This window comes from Podarcis gaigeae, assembly GCF_964106915.1.
Source record: "Podarcis gaigeae genome assembly, chromosome: 8".
NCBI classification, from domain to species: Eukaryota; Metazoa; Chordata; class Lepidosauria; order Squamata; family Lacertidae; genus Podarcis; species Podarcis gaigeae.
Genome location: NC_139684.1, coordinates 85,085,278 through 85,101,722, shown reverse-complemented (window position 1 = coordinate 85,101,722; position 16,445 = coordinate 85,085,278). Strand labels below are relative to the sequence as shown.

Here is a 16,445-nt window from a genome sequence, read left to right as displayed (position 1 = left end):
GGGAGCAGCAGGGGGAGGAAGGTGAGAGCGAGGGGAGTGAAGAAGAACAAAAAGAGGAGAGCCCGAAAGGAGAAAGGGAAGAAGTAGAGAAAGAAGATAAAGAAGAGTAGATCGTATTTAGATTTGATAAACTAATTAACACTACACAATAGATGGCGTTAAAAACACTAAGTTGGAATGTGAATGGGTTGAACAATAAAAATAAAAGGAATCAAATTGTACATATACTATTGAAAAAGAACTGTGACCTAATCTGCCTACAAGAGACTCATGTAATAAACACAAGAGGGTATTGAGTAACAAGAGACTAGGACTGGACTTCGTGACGTCAGACAAGGTTAAGAAAAGAGGGGTGGTACTATATATAAAGGAAAAATATGATCCTCAACTATTCTTGCTGGGAATGACAGGTAAAGAAATTAAAAAAGAAGACAAGACGATATTTCTCTACGCCACCACGGCCGCAAGAATTATGCTGGCACAACATTGGAAATCGGAAACCATGCCCAGCATAAATGATTGGCAGGTTAAAATGGTAAAATACGCTGAGCTTGATAGATTAACAGCTAGAATACGAGATCTAGATGAACAGAAATTTCAGCAAAATTGGAGTAAATATTGGAAATATATTGGACAAAACTTATAAAGTGAACTGGCGGGGATAGAACAACTCTATCAGCGACGGATTATAAGCTCAAAAATCAAATACGTAAGGGAGGAAAATATTCGATACTTACCAAAAGGGTGGAGGGGAGTCCAGGGCCCAGTAGAGCCCAACAGAATATGATTTTTTTTAATGGTTTTTTATGTTGTATAATTTAAGGAAGAGAACACTGTTGTATATACTTTTTTTGTTGTATTTGTTTATTTTTACCTGTCTTTATATAACTTGAATAAAAATGTATTTTAAAAAAAGAAGAAGGATGTAATCAAAAGCGGGGGGTGGGGAGAGGAAATCCAAAGGTCATTTAACTGCCTCATCCAACACTGTTGAACTAAAGCAAGCAGTAGGGACCTTTGCAGAAATCATTTTTAAAAGCTTTCAAATGTTTTTCCTTCCATTAGCAAGAAAAGAGAGGGAGCAGTTTAGAGGTGCTCAAATGTGTAGTTAAATTTTTATCCCAATTTCGAGGAGGGGGAGGGAAAATCAGAGCAGCAAGGGGGCTTCAGATTCCAGCTGCTTCCTGTTGTAAACAAAAATTGCTCTTTCCCCTTACATTACCATATATCTAAGACCTCAAAATTCCTATCACATTCCCTACATGGAGGATCTATAACTCCAGTTGGGCCAGGGCTTCAGAGGGGCCGACGGGGTCAGAAGGGTGGTGGGGTACTACATTGGATCTCCCTCTATGATGTCAGACAGCATTCTCCAAAACATTCTGGGATGCTCTCCAGCAGGGGTAGGCAACCTAAGGCCCATGGGCCACAAGCAACCCACGGGAGTCGTTTAAGCGGCCCACAAGCCTCCCAATCGGCGAGTCCCTGCTTGCTGTGCTAAATCGGCGCAGCGTGGCATGAGGACTCGCTTCTGCAGGGCCAGAAATCGCGCCTGCGCAGACACCGGAAATTGCAGGCGCGCGTGCTCACGCACACACGCAATCCAGCCCACAGAGGGATCTCTGCTGGAGTGAACCGGCCCAGGCGAGGTAAACCGTACCGACCCCTGCTCTTCAGGAATGTTACAATTGAGCTTGAGTGCCCAGAAATAGATGCTGGATCAGGGGTTCCACTGGCTGAGGCCTGTGTTTAAATAGTAAGTCCAAGGGATAGCGACCTTTATTTTGCTTACTTTAATTTGCATAAGCAACATGTGCATTTGTGGCGCAAACAGCAGAATGCTTTGCCATGAAGAATGCAATCACTTGGTTGTTTTAGGCAGCTGGTTTTAAAAAAAATAAAGTCCTTTACACCAGTGTTTTTCAACCTTTTTTGGGCAAAGGCACACTTGTTTCATGAAAAAAATCACGAGGCACACCACCATTAGAAAATGTTAAAAAATTTAACTCTGTGCCTATATTGACTATATATAAAGTAATTCTCTTGAAGAGGAATCAAATAAACACAAAGAAAGTATTTTATAATTACTTTATTATGAAATAGTAAGTAAACAGAAATATGAAAAATTATAAAATACTTTATTTTTAAATCTTTCGGATTTTTCAATTTTTCCCACGGCACACCAGGCAACATCTCGCGGCACACTAGTGTGCCGCGGAACAGTGGTTGAAAAACACTGCTTTACACAATTTCCTTTTTGCTGGCTTATCGTTGTTAGTTTCAACAGCTGTTTTGGATTGGGGGGGTGGGACTTAGCTTTGAGGACTTTGCTGCCAGACAGAAGCTAAAGCCGGTGTCTTGTGGTGGTTCTGAGGCCAGCGACTTTTCAGCCCCTCAACACAAATAAAGAAAAGGTATCCTCACTCTGTGGTAAGATGAGTGCAACTGGAGCAGCTGATAGACGAGTCCCTGGTACACAATCAGCGACTTCTCGTCATGAAAGCCAGTTTTTTCCATGATCTCAGGAGGCATAGCAAAATAATGCTCCATCCGGGTGAATTCCTGTGGCTGAGGTAGGTTCACATAGCGCACAACAGCAAATGGGCAAAGGTGGGCGAATCTGATGTAGTCTAATCCACTAAGAACAAAAAGTTGGATAGATTTTATAGCGGTGTGAGTAGAAAGTTCAAATGTCAGGAGAGCTTAAAACACCATCTTTTGCAGCATTAAAGTGGAAACTCTGGGACTAGGCTGTGTGGCCTTGTTGCAATTTATTTAGGCTGGATTTTCTCCCTTTCCCTCTTAATTAAAAGGATCACGCAACAGGCTGCAGATTATGAAATAGTGGTTAATTACGTAAGGTCTTGCACCTGATTCTAGCAGTTGACAGTGATGAAAACAAGGCAGGCAAATTCTACTTCTAGATTACAAAATACATAAAGGGTAAAGGGACCCCTGACCATTAGGTCCAGTCATGACCGACTCTGGGGTTGCGGCACTCATCTTGCTTTATTGGCCAAGGGAGCCGGCGTACAGCTTCCGCGTCATGTGGCCAGAGCAGTGCATAGAAAAACCGTTTACCTTCCCGCTGGAGCAGTACCTATTTATCTACTTGAACTTTGGCATGCTTTCAAACTGCTAGGTTGTCAGGAGCAGGGACCGAGCAATGAGAGCTCACCCCGTCGCGGGGATTCAAACCGCCGACCTTCTGATCGTCAAGTCCTAGGCTCTGTGGTTTAACCCACAGCGCCACCCGTGTCCCTACAAAATACATATTTTAGTTCAAAAAGAAGCGGAGACCAAACAGAGGTCTGCCTCAGAAGCATGGTGGCCTGAGTTCTGAAGCATGGGAAAGTAGAAAAGATTAAACCCTTTTGCCTTTATCACACCAGAGAACTCAAAGGAAGTGATGTCACACACTGCCTTCTCTTGTCATCAGGAACTCTGTGAGTCTTAACCCCTTCATATCCTTATTCACCAAAACAAGCAGTTATTCTGACTGCAAATTCCCATACAAAAAGCACGTTCTAAACACAACCCCCAAGCCCTATAGCCTCTGTCCTCTATCCAAAAATTTCAGGGCATAATACTGTGGAAGGAGAATTAAGAATTAAATCCATAGATTTAGATCTAAACCTCCTATCCCATGTTTCTGTGAGAAATAAAAAAAGTGAAGCCTTTTTAGCATAATAAGAACACTTAGAATTTTGCAGCTTATTAAAGCCTGTGAGTTAGGCAGTTCTACCTTTCTAGCTCTTTCTTATGTGGTCTGCTGACCTTCCTCTCTTCATCCCCATAGCAGAGAATGAACTACACATTTTTAGTAACATAAATGAAAAAGGTTTACAGTGGTGCCTCGCAAGACGAAAAGAATCCGTTCCGCGATTCTCTTCGTCTAGCGGTTTTTTCGTCTTGCAAAGCAAGCCCATTGACAGCTTAGCGGATTAGCGCTACAGCGGTCTAGCGGCTTCTAGCGATCAGCTGTTAAGCGGCTTATCAGCGGATCAGCTGTTAAGCGGCTTAGGAAAAGGGGGGGAGCGAAAAAAAACCGCGGGAACTCACAATATTTTTTCGTCTTGCGAAGCAACCCCATAGGGAAATTCGTTTTGCGAAGCGCCTCCAAAACGGAAAACCCTTTCGTGTAGCGGGTTTTCCGTCTTGCGGGGCACCACTGTAGTTACATTTCAATGCAGGCAGCAAATACAGCAAAGTAGTGTGCAGAAAAATACTTACAAATTACAGTGAAATAAAAGTTGATCGTCTTAGCTAACATGGCTGAAAGCAGAAGCTTTGCCAAGCTTGCTATCACCACCCCTTCCCAGTAAAGTACAGTGCTGCAGCTGACTGGAGGTCAGGTGTGAGATGATACCCCCCGCTGCTAGCTGCTCCTGCAACCAGTTATTTCCCCCGGTTGAGGAGAAGCACTGGAGCCCTGAGCAAGGCCTCTAATCTAAGGTGAAGAGCCCCCATCATCCATAGTCTGCTGTTGCAAAAGCTGCAGAGAGAGGATAGAAAAAAAGATTTGAAAGAGGAAATGGACAGCAAATCCCAGGTACCTTGCAAATGAATGAGGGCATGAGACTTTGAAGAGCCTTTGCAAAACTACTTCTGCCCTGCCAGATGTCTGAGAAAAGTTCAAAAGTGATGACACCACACTTTGTGTGTTCCACTCACTTGTGTCTCATCTCTTTGTTAGGGGTTGTTATCAACAGGTCATAGGTAAGGACATGACTCAGAGGGAATTGCCTTCTGACTAATCTTCCATTGTCTGCAGTATCCGCCAAATAAACCAGCTGAAAGAAAAGAAGCCCGGGTTAACAGATTTAGAGGAATCAGGTACACAAAACACGTTTTAAATTTATCACCTCTCCTCTAGTGTTTTGTTACATAATGGGATGTACGTCTATAATGTAATGGGATGTACGTGTATGGAGGGGTAGTAACTCTGGTGGGGGGGGCACATGATGCTCCTTCTGTGGTAGTTTGTCCACCTTTGGTCCCTAACTGCCCTAGCAGCTCTGCTGCTGCTAGGAAAACCTTGCCACCAACCTGAGCAGCAGGTCAGCTCTTTGTCTTGCAAATATGATGAGAATCCAAGCAAGACAGCAATGGCAGTAAGAGCAAGAGTGTACATCACAGTGTTACTTTCAATTCCAAATGTTTCAGATCAGTATGTGAGTTGGGTGGAGCTGCTCTCTTGACAATGGCTGTTGATCTGATGTCTCCTACTTATTTGGAGCTGGGGCAATGGCAAGGCTGGGGATTCGTGGGGAAAGCATCAGCACTCCCACCAGTGCCCCCTAATTAAATCTCGCCAAGGCCTTGCCTCGGCCTCAGCCAGCTATTATTATTTATTCAATAATATAAACAGCAGTGACATTCCAGGGCTTTTTTTCAGCTGGAAATCAGTTCTGGCACCTGTCCAATGGGTGCCTTTGCCATTATAAGAGAACAAGGGAGCCATTCACGGAGACTTCTGGCATTCTTTTTCTGGAAAAATAGCACTGGTGACTCCGGATTCAAGAGAGCACCTCCACACCACCACATATGCCTTTGGGTGGTGACATGGCTCCCTTTTCAAACCAGCTACCTCCCGGATTACCCGTCACGGCAAACACAGCCTAATGCACTCACCTCTTGCAAATGTCCATCGACATAGAAAATGGTGAGTATGGAATGTTTCAGGGTCAAGCTATAATGTGGTGAGCCTCTCATCACCTGCAAATAATTGTACACATCCCAGGCTTCTGATGGATATACCTTTTTAATCTCTGTGCCAAGTTCTTTGGAAACCCAAATCTAGAAAGAGGGGGGAAAGTACGGTAATGCTCTACTCTACAACAGCAGCAAGAATACTCATCGCAAAGTATTGGAAGACACAAGATCTACCCACCTTGGAAGAATGGCAGATGAAGGTGATAAGACTATATGGGACTGGCAGAAATGACTGGCAGAATCCGAGGCCAGGGGAGAAAGACAGCGGAAGAAGATTGGAAGAAATTTAAGGACTATCTTAAGAAATATTGTAAAATTAATGAATGTTAGAATGACGCTGGTTTAGAAATTTCGTGGTTTCCAGCGGTAATGGATAAGTAAAATGAAAAGAAAGGTTAAAAATTAAATGAAAAACAAGGGAAAGGATTTGCTGAATTAATAAATTAGAAATTGGAATACAGAAAGGGGAGGTATGAGGAAGTCGGGGAAGTAAATTATAAGAAAATAAGGGATTGAAATTATACTTGTTTTTTGTTATTTATGTCTGTTTGTCTTTTTGTTTTGTTTTTTATATAAATCTCTGAAACTTCAATAAAAATCTTTTTTAAAAAAGAAAGTACAGTAATGCTCAAGTGATGTAGTGCTGTGTGTGTGTACACACACAAACACAAACACACACAACTGGGTTGATAATGTAGCAGAATGATTAAGAGACTAGCAATCTCACTTGCATTAACATGTCCTTATTTTCATCGGAAAAATGTTGGACGGTATAGTTATCCAACCCCTGAGCCAAGGAGATAAGTAACAATACAACCTTTACAAGACAACTGAAGGCAGCCCTGTGTACGGTAGTTATTTAATGTGGCTGGGACAACACCTGAAAAAAATCCTGTTCGAATCGCTGGGGTTTCCTTCTGAATAAATAGGAATAGGGCTAGATTATACACTACAAGCTATGAAATCTTTGGTTTATATAATGGCTCTAACATAAATTCCTAAAATGTCCTTTATTACTGCCACTTGCTGTTCTGCTATAATTTCATTAGTTTGGTGTGTCTCTGTGTGTTATTTGTCAGCCACCCTGAGAATTCCACAAGGACAGAAAGGTGGGTTACAAATAGTTTAAATAAACTGTTTTGTACCTGTTGGCCGATGCCTTTTGTCCTGTTTGTATTGTTTTTGAAATATATCTCAGAGTCGCGACCGGTTGGTGCAAGGGATTCAGATCGGAGCGAAACAATATAAACTTAAAGCTTTTGCAGATGACCTTGTTTTGACATTGCAAGAGCCAGAATCTAGCACAAAAAGAGTGTTACAATTGATTCAGGACTTTGGTCGGGTAGCGGGCTTCAAACTAAATAAACAGAAAACTAAGGTGTTGGGAAAAAACTTGACAGATGCAGAGTCAGAACGGTTTCAGAGAGAAACAGAACTAACTGTGGTTAAAAAAGTAAAGTACCTAGGGGTAAACATAACAGCAAAAAATCTGAGTCTATTTAAGGACAATTATGAAAAATGTTGGTCTGAAATTAAGAGAGACTTGGACAGTTGGTCAAAATTGAAGCTTTCTTTGCTAGGCCGAATTGCTGCTATTAAGATGAATGTATTGCCTAAGATGTTGTTTTTGTTTCAAACATTGCAAATTGTGGACAAGACGGAGTGTTTCAGGAAGTGGCAGAGAGATATTTCTAAATTTGTCTGGCAGGGCAAAAAGCCCAGAATTAAGTTTAAGATATTAACTGATGCGAAAGAAAGAGGGGGCTTTGCCCTGCCAGACTTAAGGTTGTACTATGAAGCCGCAGCTTTCTGCTGGCTAAAAGACTGGCTACTTCTAGAGGACACTGATGTTTTAGATCTGGAAGGTTTTAACAATGCATTTGGTTGGCATGCATACTTATGGTATGATAAAGTTAAGATCAATAAGGCCTTTAAGAATCATATTGTCAGGAAAGCAGTGTTTAATGTCTGGACAAAATACAAAGACCTATTGGAAAATAAAACTCCAAGATGGCTATCACCTCTGGAGGCCAAGGCCCGAAAAAGACCCAATATGGAGGCCAAATGGCCGAAATATTGGGAAATAATAGAGAAAGAGGGTAATAATTGGAAATTGCAGAGTTTGGAAAAAATGAAAGACAAAGTGCGAGACTGGTTACACTACGCTCAGATCCAAGAAATTTTTAAAAACGATAAAAAGTTAGGATTCCAGGTGGAGAAATCGAAGTTGGAAACAGAATTGTTAGAACCTAAGACCAAAGTACTCTCAAGAATGTATAACTTGCTGTTGAAATGGAATACACAAGATGAAATGGTTAAGTCGGCCATGATAAAGTGGGCACAGGATATTGGGCATAATATTATGTTTGAGGATTGGGAAAGGTTGTGGACCACGGGGATGAACTTCACGGCATGTAATGCTCTGAAGGAAAATGTAATGAAAATGATATATAGGTGGTACATGACCCCAGTTAAACTTGCCAAAATATGCCATGTGCCAGACAATAAATGTTGGAAATGTAAGGAAAATGAAGGAACATTCTTTCACCTCTGGTGGACTTGCCCCAGGGTGAAGGTCTTCTGGGAAATGATATATAATGAGCTGAAAAAGGTATTTAAGTATACCTTCCTTAAGAAACCAGAGGCCTTCCTCTTGGGCATTGTCGGCCAGATGGTGCCAAAGAAGGATCGAACATTCTTTTTGTACGCAACAGCAGCAGCAAGGATACTTATCGCTAAGAAGTGGAAAACTCAAGATCTACCCACGCTGGAAGAATGGCAGATGCAGCTGATGGACTATATGCAACTGGCTGAGATGACTGGCAGAATTCGAGACCTGGGAGAAGAGAGGGTTGAAGAAGATTGGAGGAAATTTAAGACTTATTTACAAAAATATTGTGATTTGGTGGAAAGTTAAGTAGGATGTTTGATCATAAATAATTGGCCACCACAAAATCGGATTGGAATGGGATGTAAAGTGAGATTAAGAGAAATAAATTTGCAGAGGACTATATTTAAATAAGCGGTTATAAAATTTGCAAACTAGATGATAAATTGCATGGAAAAAATTTATGATGATGAAAATGGCAGCGGGAGATGTGAGGAAGTCCAAAGAAGTTATGAAACTCTGTTGAGATAAAAGCAAGGTTGTTTATTGTCTTTGTACTCTATTCTGTAAAAACCCCTAATAAAAACTTTATTAAAAAAAAAAAGAAATATATCTCAGAGTCGCAAAGTGATTTCATGCTCTTTATTCAGCTCATAGTGGTGAGTAGGAATGAATGAAAGTCCCCTCAAAGTATCTGCTTTATATACATTATTTGCACAATGGGCTGCACATGATTGGCTAATTCCGGAATTCTACCGTAAGCCAATCAGGTTGTGGATTCACTTCTATCTGGAGCATGATTGGGTGGTTCCTGCCAACCAATCATACTGCTGCATTGTTCTAGGACCAATCAGACTGCTGCATTCTGAATCCTATTGTTCTAGGACCAATCAGACTGCTGCATTTTGGATCCTATTGTTCTAGGACCAATCAGACTGCTGCATTTTGGATCCTATTGTTCTAGGACCAATCAGACTGCTGCAGTTTGGATCCTATTCAACTCAGTACATAACAGTTTTGCATTTCAAAATAAAGGTTATGAAAAAAGAAATAAATCATACGTTCCTCAGCAATATTAAGCCTTGTTCCTCTACAACAGGCATGTCCAACTCCCAAGAGACTGCGATCTACTCACGGTATTAAAGAACTGGCAGTGATCTACCCATTGTCATTAGACGATTGACCAGAGCTGTTGAGCTTTCTTTTCTTTCTTTGGAGATCATTCAGGGGGTCCAAAGATCAACTAGGATCGACCAGGGACACCTCGCTATCGACAAGTAGATCACGATCGACCTGTTTGACATGCCTGCTCTAGAACAGCCAGCCACTGGATCCATGAGAAAGATAAGCAGACATACCTCCTCTCGGTCAGTCACAAAGGCAATTTCCCCAGTAAACGACTGAACAAAATATTTGATGGGGGAATCATTTGGGAAGCTGGAGAGATATATATAACTCTGCTTGTCATTGCTGTAAAGAAAACAAGAAGAGATCTTTGTTTTAAATCCCCACCTCCTACAACATTTTGATTGGAGCAAAAACAAATGTATGCATTTAAATAGGAGTCACAACATATTATTTTGCCAACCTTGTGAACCTACTTCCATTACTGTATCAAGTCAAACACGGGGCCAGCTGTTAGCCTTACAATCCAGTCCACCGGCCTAATTATGACTGGTAGGACACTTCTCAAGTTGTCATCTGGAGTCTTTCTTACCCCAACTACTTGCCAAAGTTGGCCCACCCTGACTTAGGGCTCATCTGCACTTCCTGCTGCTTTACTGCTCAGTCGGAGCAAATGGCAGTTTTCTCCAGATTCACATTTGCTCTGATCTATCACTAAGGTTTTCCCTTGGAAAAGAAGGGAGCAAGCAGGAAACTGCTCAGACCTATGTTTTCCAGGCACTGCACAAGCGAAAGCAAAGTGTGGAAGAGCCCTCCAAGACAGCCTGGCTTATCTATTGAAGAGTGTTTCATACAACCTTTCTTAATAGCGTAAATATTGGAGGAGGTTGTCAGGGTCAACCCTGCGCTAGGCTCAAAACTGAAACGAAGCAATAAGTAAACCCTTAAAACAAGTGATTCTAAGCAGCAATCTAGGGCAGTAATTGGGATTAGAGGTGTTATGAGAAGTATAAGGTCTAAACGGCAACCTAAGACCCGTGGGCCGGATGTGGCCCAATCGCCTTCTGAATCCAGCCCGCGGACGGTCCGGGAATCAGCGTGTTTTTACATGAGTAGAATGTGTCCTTTGATTTAAAATGCATCTCTGGGTTATTTGTGGGGCCTGCCTGGTGTTCTTACATGAGTAGAATGTGTGCTTTTATTTAAAATGCATCTCTGGGTTATTTGGGGGCATAGGTATTCGTTCATTTCCCCCAAAAAAATATAGTCCAGCCCACCACATGGTCTGAGGGACGGTGGACTGGCTCATGGCTGAAAAAGGTTGTTGGCCCCTGGTCTAAGACATAAAATAAATGTTCATAAATGGACCAGGCAAACACATACATAAATATATAAACCACACGTCTGAAACAGTACAGGAAAAAAGTTCTGAAACCATTTTGACTCTCCCGAAATTGACTTCAAATGTTTCTCTGCAAAGACAAAGGAAATTGGAAAGCCTCCCCATTGTCTCTTTGCTCACAAATCCTGTCTTAAGGGTGTATCTGTGTATGAATAGGGTGCGACTGTGACCTGGATTCAGGTGACCATTATCAGGTACCCTGGCAAACAGGATTTCTGCTGTTGACCGCCTCCTTCTGTGATGTATCTATGATGTTTTAGGGGGGGTGGTCTTGGGCTCCAGGGTGGGCAATTTCAAAAGTCTATATAAGAGCTTGCACACCAATGTTCTGGGTTTCTCCTCCCTCCTGCATGTGGTGAGTAAGGACCCTGTTGTAACAGTTTAATAAAGATCAGGCTTACTAGCTGCTTTGCTTCTCAATATTCTCTGGCTGGCCTCTGTTATTTTCTCCTGCCAATAGAGAACCTGCATAAGGACTCTATAAGGGCTCTTGGGTACCCCATAAGGGAAAAGGAGAAGGTTTTATCTTATAACAGAGGCAACAACCATTTTACACACACCTAACTAACAAGCGAAAATCGCTGCAATCCAGAAGTGGTTGGAAAAGGGGGCGAATGGATTCAAGATGGACTTATGCACGTAGCAGTTAGAAACGCAACTTCAATGCAAAACGGTCGTTGCCAGTACACTTCATGCATTCATGAAGTGGGTTGTGATCCACAAAACTTTATGCCAACAGTTCCCCAACTTCTCCCCCTCCCCCGACCACTTGAAAACTTTAGCAGATCCTAGCAGAGCCTTTAATATCATTTTCTCCTAGTGCTACCAATTTGTAATACACCGAGCTAGAAGCTGCATAATTTCTATGGGCTCTTTTATTTCTTATATATTGTAGTGCATTGCATTGCAATATGAATACCATAGAATTCAAATTGTAATGAAATATAAGAAATAAAAATACAAATAAAATCTATATGAATATTAATGCAATGGATGAGCTGTCTCCCATCTTCAACCACAAATCCACAGACACACCACAGACCACTGAATGACACTTGAGGACCACTGATGGAATGAGGATCAGTTTGGCAGCTCCTGTCTTATACCATAATAAAATGGTTAGTTTTTAAGGTGCCACAATACTGTTGTTTTTGGTCTATTCCAAGCTTTATAGGAACAGCACTGTGAGAAAACTGAAGATAAGCCAAGAGAGTGCAAAAATTATGGTCGACATCGTAGGAAAGTCTACTGCTACTAGGGTGCAGATTTAGATTTCTGGGCACTAGATTCAGTATTTTCTCTTTTTTTGACATACTTTTTTGTTTTTGTTTTTTCAAAAACACAGAATATAACAACCTTTCAAATACGTATCAAATACTTTTGTTCCACCGAGCACATGACTTCCCTCCTTTCCTTCAACTGGCTTTTCCATTTCTAATAAATTGTATGCGCATTTCAACTGCCAGTTTCTGTCCTTCATTATGTTACAAGATTTATTTCAGTGTCTTCACGTTTTTGCAATAATCTTTCAAATACTCAATAAATTTACTCCAATCTCTTTGGAATTTCTGGTCGCCTTTAGATGCAGTATTTCCTAAAGATGAAAGTAACATAAACAGAAAGGTGTCTGGAACCATATTCACACAAGCAGGCTTTTCGTAGGGAATCTTACCTTTGCAAGATAGCATTCCCCCAGATGTAAAATATATTACTGAAGGGGTTCAAAGCCAAACCTCTTGGTATAAGGGTTGTGTTTGTGTAATGCTCCAGTCCTAGCAACAACACAAACCCTTTATCAGAGGCTGCAACAGAAAAAAGAAGAGAAATTGACTACAGTGGATGTTCTGAATGGGGGTGATAGCAGTTATAAGAGTAACTAGAAAAAAGGATGCAGTGGTGGAAACCATCTGTTTCCCACAGCTATTCCCACTCCATATTTGAAGATTCAGCTTGACTTTTTGAAACAGGAGCAAACGGCACAGTTTTGCATTCTTTGCTTCTCTGAGTCACAGATTTCAATGGACTGCCTTTTCTTGGGTCAGTTCTCTAGAGATGAGGGATAATATAATATAGTGATAACGTGGCATACGGCAGGGTTGAGGAAGCTGTGGTCTGACAGCTGTTGCTGGACAACCTCCATCCCCCGTGTATGGAATCTTTGGTCCTCCGGGTGCTGCTCACCTACCATCCCTAGCCATTGGCCGTGCTTGATGGGCCGGCCAACAACATCTGGAGAACCAGGGGTTCCCCACTACTGACATATGGGAAACCAGGGAAGGGAACTGCCCTGAGTGAAAGAGTCCTGATCCTCACCCTGCCCCTCTCCTGCAGCTGATATTTAAAGGGGGAAACAGGTACACGTTAATGACACAAGGGACTTGTCCCTTAAGCAGGGAATTCTGATGACCCTCTGCAAACTATGCGCTGCTTTGTGAGGAACCATGAAAAAGAAATGTAAAACCACCCAATGAATCCAATCCACCTATTTGCATAACTTGCTCTCATTATGAATTCCCCTCAGTTCAGAACTTGGGGTTTTGGCAAAGAGTTCCAGGATTAATACATACTCAAAGCCCCTTCCGACTTGTCTGCCATTTAACTATCCTCCTGTACTTGCAATCAGAAGGGTCAAGGGTTTCGTTGCCATCCCCGCCCCCATCCCTTTGAATGCACAATAAAGGGGGAAGTGGAAGCTGCAAATTCCGCTCGCCAATTTGGAGCCCCGGGTGTTAATTTTTGTGGCTTAACACAGAGTGCACAGGTGTTGTCTTCTGCAAGTAGCAGCAGATTCTGCCTTGTCTCAGATTCTGCGGCCTAACTTACCCTTGGGAACTTTTTCAGGGATATGATAAATAAATTCAAAATGCTCTACGTCTGCAAAGTGAGCAGAGAAAACATCCAAATGTTAAAATTGCCTACTTATTTATTTTATTCCATTTATGCATAAGCTTGGGGGAAAAGAAAAGGATGTAACAGATGGTATACCGGTAATTACAATTAGTTGGACTGAAATTATGCTTGTAACTGAATTTTCTACGGAGCACAACAGCAATTGACTTGGACTAATATATGCTTCCTTCTGTCAGAATACAGTGAATCCATACATTTGATAACAACTCATGATCGATAAAATTAATCCATTTTTGTCTGCGGATATCGTGCCTTTGATTTTGTTCTCTAAATCTAATAAAGTAGGTTTATTCAGCCATGAAAAGCATAACTCTTTAATTTATCATACCAATCTTTACTTGATGGTACATTTGCCACTTTCCATTTTCCCATGCACAGTGAAACCTCGGTTCCGAAACGTTCAAAAACCAAAGCATGCATTTCCGGAAGAATTTTGGTTTCCAAAAAGTGTTCAAAAACCAAAGCAGTTATTTCCGGGTTTTTGGCGTTCAAAAGCCTAAACATTTGACTTCCGAGACGCTCAAAAACTGAGGTAAAGGTAAAGGGACCCCTGACCATTAGGTCCAGTCATGGCCGACTCTGGGGTTGTGGCACTCATCTCGCTTTATTGGCCAAGGGAGCTGGCGTACAGCTTCCGGGTCGTGTGGCCAGCATAACTAAACCACTTCTAGCAAACCAGAGCAATGCACGGAAACGCGGTTTACCTTCCCGCCGGAGTGGTACCTATTTATCTACTTGCACTTTGACGTGCTTTCGAACTGCTAGGTTGGCAGGAGCAGGGACCGAGCAATGGGAGCTCACCCCGTCGCAGGGATTCGAACTGTCGACCTTCTGATCGGCAAGCCCTAGGCTCTGTGGTTTAACCCACGAACAGGAAACCATTTCTGCACAATCGTTCCTTATAATGTCTTTCAGACAATATAGTAGGACAATAGCGCAGTGGAAAGGGTCTCAGTATTTCAACATCTTTTCCAAATGTTATTTTATTTTCCTTCAATTCCCCTGTGCCCCCAAATCACATTTTGGCACTTCTAGCATGTGGCGGGATAACTTCAGTGCACCTAAATTTGCTCATTTTACTCTTTATTTATCTGTCCCTTTCTCTTTTTGTGTCATGATTGTTAGACAGGTTCCTGCCAGAATAGATTTGATTTTGATTTTTTTAACACCACCAAGTTGAATTTCAAGTACAATAAACAATACGAATAACGCTTAAGAGAGCCAGTCTAACCTAGTAAGTATACCACAATGGTGTGTTTGTCTGTTCCCGTCTCATGCACCAGCAAATATATCCGGTTATCAGCCAAGGAGTAAGTGGCCCATTTGATGGAGCATGCCGAAGCTAGAAGGGAGAAGAAGATTGGGGCAATGGAAAAATTGCATTATTTAAAGAGATGTCACTGTAGGTTTTGCATTCGTGGCATGAGCAGATCTTCCTGCTGGCCACTCTGAACAGACCACATCGCTGCTAGTATTATGCCATGTCTCTGTTTACCCATATGTTAATTTTTATACCAGCTTAAACGTCATCTTCCAAAGAACTCTGGGAATCATCCTTTAGTGGAGCTAATTAAGTACACTGGGTGAAATCTTTAGTGGTGTTCCCATGGAACTACAATTTCCAGTATTTCCTGGGAAGAGGAAATGAATGCTAAATCCCTGCAGACTGGTGGCGGGCAAATGCTGTCCCCATCTTCAAAAATTGGGGAAGAAGACCCAGGTCATTACTGAGCAGTCAACTTGATGTCATTACCAGGAAAGGTCTTAGAACAGAAGATTAAACAGTTGGTTTGTGAGCACTTAGGAAAGGACGCTTTGATTACTGAGACCCAGCATGGGTTTCTCAAAGACAAGTCATGCCAGACGAATCTCATTTCTATTTTTGATTGAGTTACAAGCTTGGTGGATCAGGGGGATGCTGTGGATGTAGTGTATCTTGATTTCAGTAAGGCTTTTGACAAAGTCCCACATGCTGTCCTTGCAGAGAATATCTGGGCAACGCAACTGTTAGGTGGTTTTGTAGATGGTTGACTGACCGAACCCAAAAAGACTGTCACATGGAAGATGGAGCAAGCTTGTTTTCTCCTGCTCCATAGTAATGGAACGAAATCAGTGGGTGCAAGTTACAAGAAAGGAGATTCTGACTAAACATCAGGATGAACTTTCTGATGGTAAGAGCTGTTCAACAGTGGAAAGGAGGTGGTGCACGCTCCTTCCAAGGAGGTTTTCGAAGGACAGGCTAGAGGGCCATCTCTTATGGATGCTTTAGTTACCTGCATAGAAGGGTTTAACTAGATGACCCTTGGAGTCCCTTCCAATGCTACAATTCTATGATTCTATGAAATAATAATTGTCAGAAGTGAATACAGGGTTTTTTTAAATAATAAATAATAATAATAATTTATTATTTATACCCCACCCATCTGGCTGGGCTTCCCCAGCCACTCTGGGCGGCTTCCAAAAGAATATTAAAATACATCAAACATTAAAAGCTTCCCTAAACAGGGCTGCCTTTCGTCTGAGGATCGCAGGGTGCTTTACAATATAAACAAGATACATATAAGATATGCCCAGAATAGTTATTCATAATAAATAAACGATTCCTGGTCTGCATCTGTATTAGAATTGTTCTTAAGAGATTTTTGTTTTGTCTTTACTGATTTTGGATTCCTTTGGAAGGACAGT

At 41.8% G+C, this 16,445-nt stretch overlaps 1 protein-coding gene and 1 long non-coding RNA gene across 9 annotated transcripts in view; both read right to left on the bottom strand.

Annotated features, from left to right (window-relative positions):
• The window catches only part of LOC310851820, a 626,966-nt gene that overhangs the window by 345,234 nt on the left and 265,287 nt on the right, over positions 1-16,445 (bottom strand). The gene's annotated exons all lie outside the window — the stretch shown is intronic.
• Positions 1-16,445, bottom strand: part of CATSPERG (cation channel sperm associated auxiliary subunit gamma) — a gene marked incomplete at its 5' end in the record, with an annotated part of 48,694 nt that overhangs the window by 18,773 nt on the left and 13,476 nt on the right. For all 8 annotated transcript variants that reach the window (XM_083753615.1, XM_083753618.1, XM_083753621.1 and 5 more), the window contains 7 exons: positions 2,425-2,638; positions 4,675-4,793; positions 5,635-5,799; positions 9,682-9,793; positions 12,523-12,652; positions 13,674-13,724; positions 14,992-15,102. In XM_083753615.1, the coding sequence (XP_083609741.1) occupies positions 2,425-2,638; positions 4,675-4,793; positions 5,635-5,799; positions 9,682-9,793; positions 12,523-12,652; positions 13,674-13,724; positions 14,992-15,102 (902 nt within the window). The remainder of the gene's footprint in view (positions 1-2,424; positions 2,639-4,674; positions 4,794-5,634; positions 5,800-9,681; positions 9,794-12,522; positions 12,653-13,673; positions 13,725-14,991; positions 15,103-16,445) is intronic.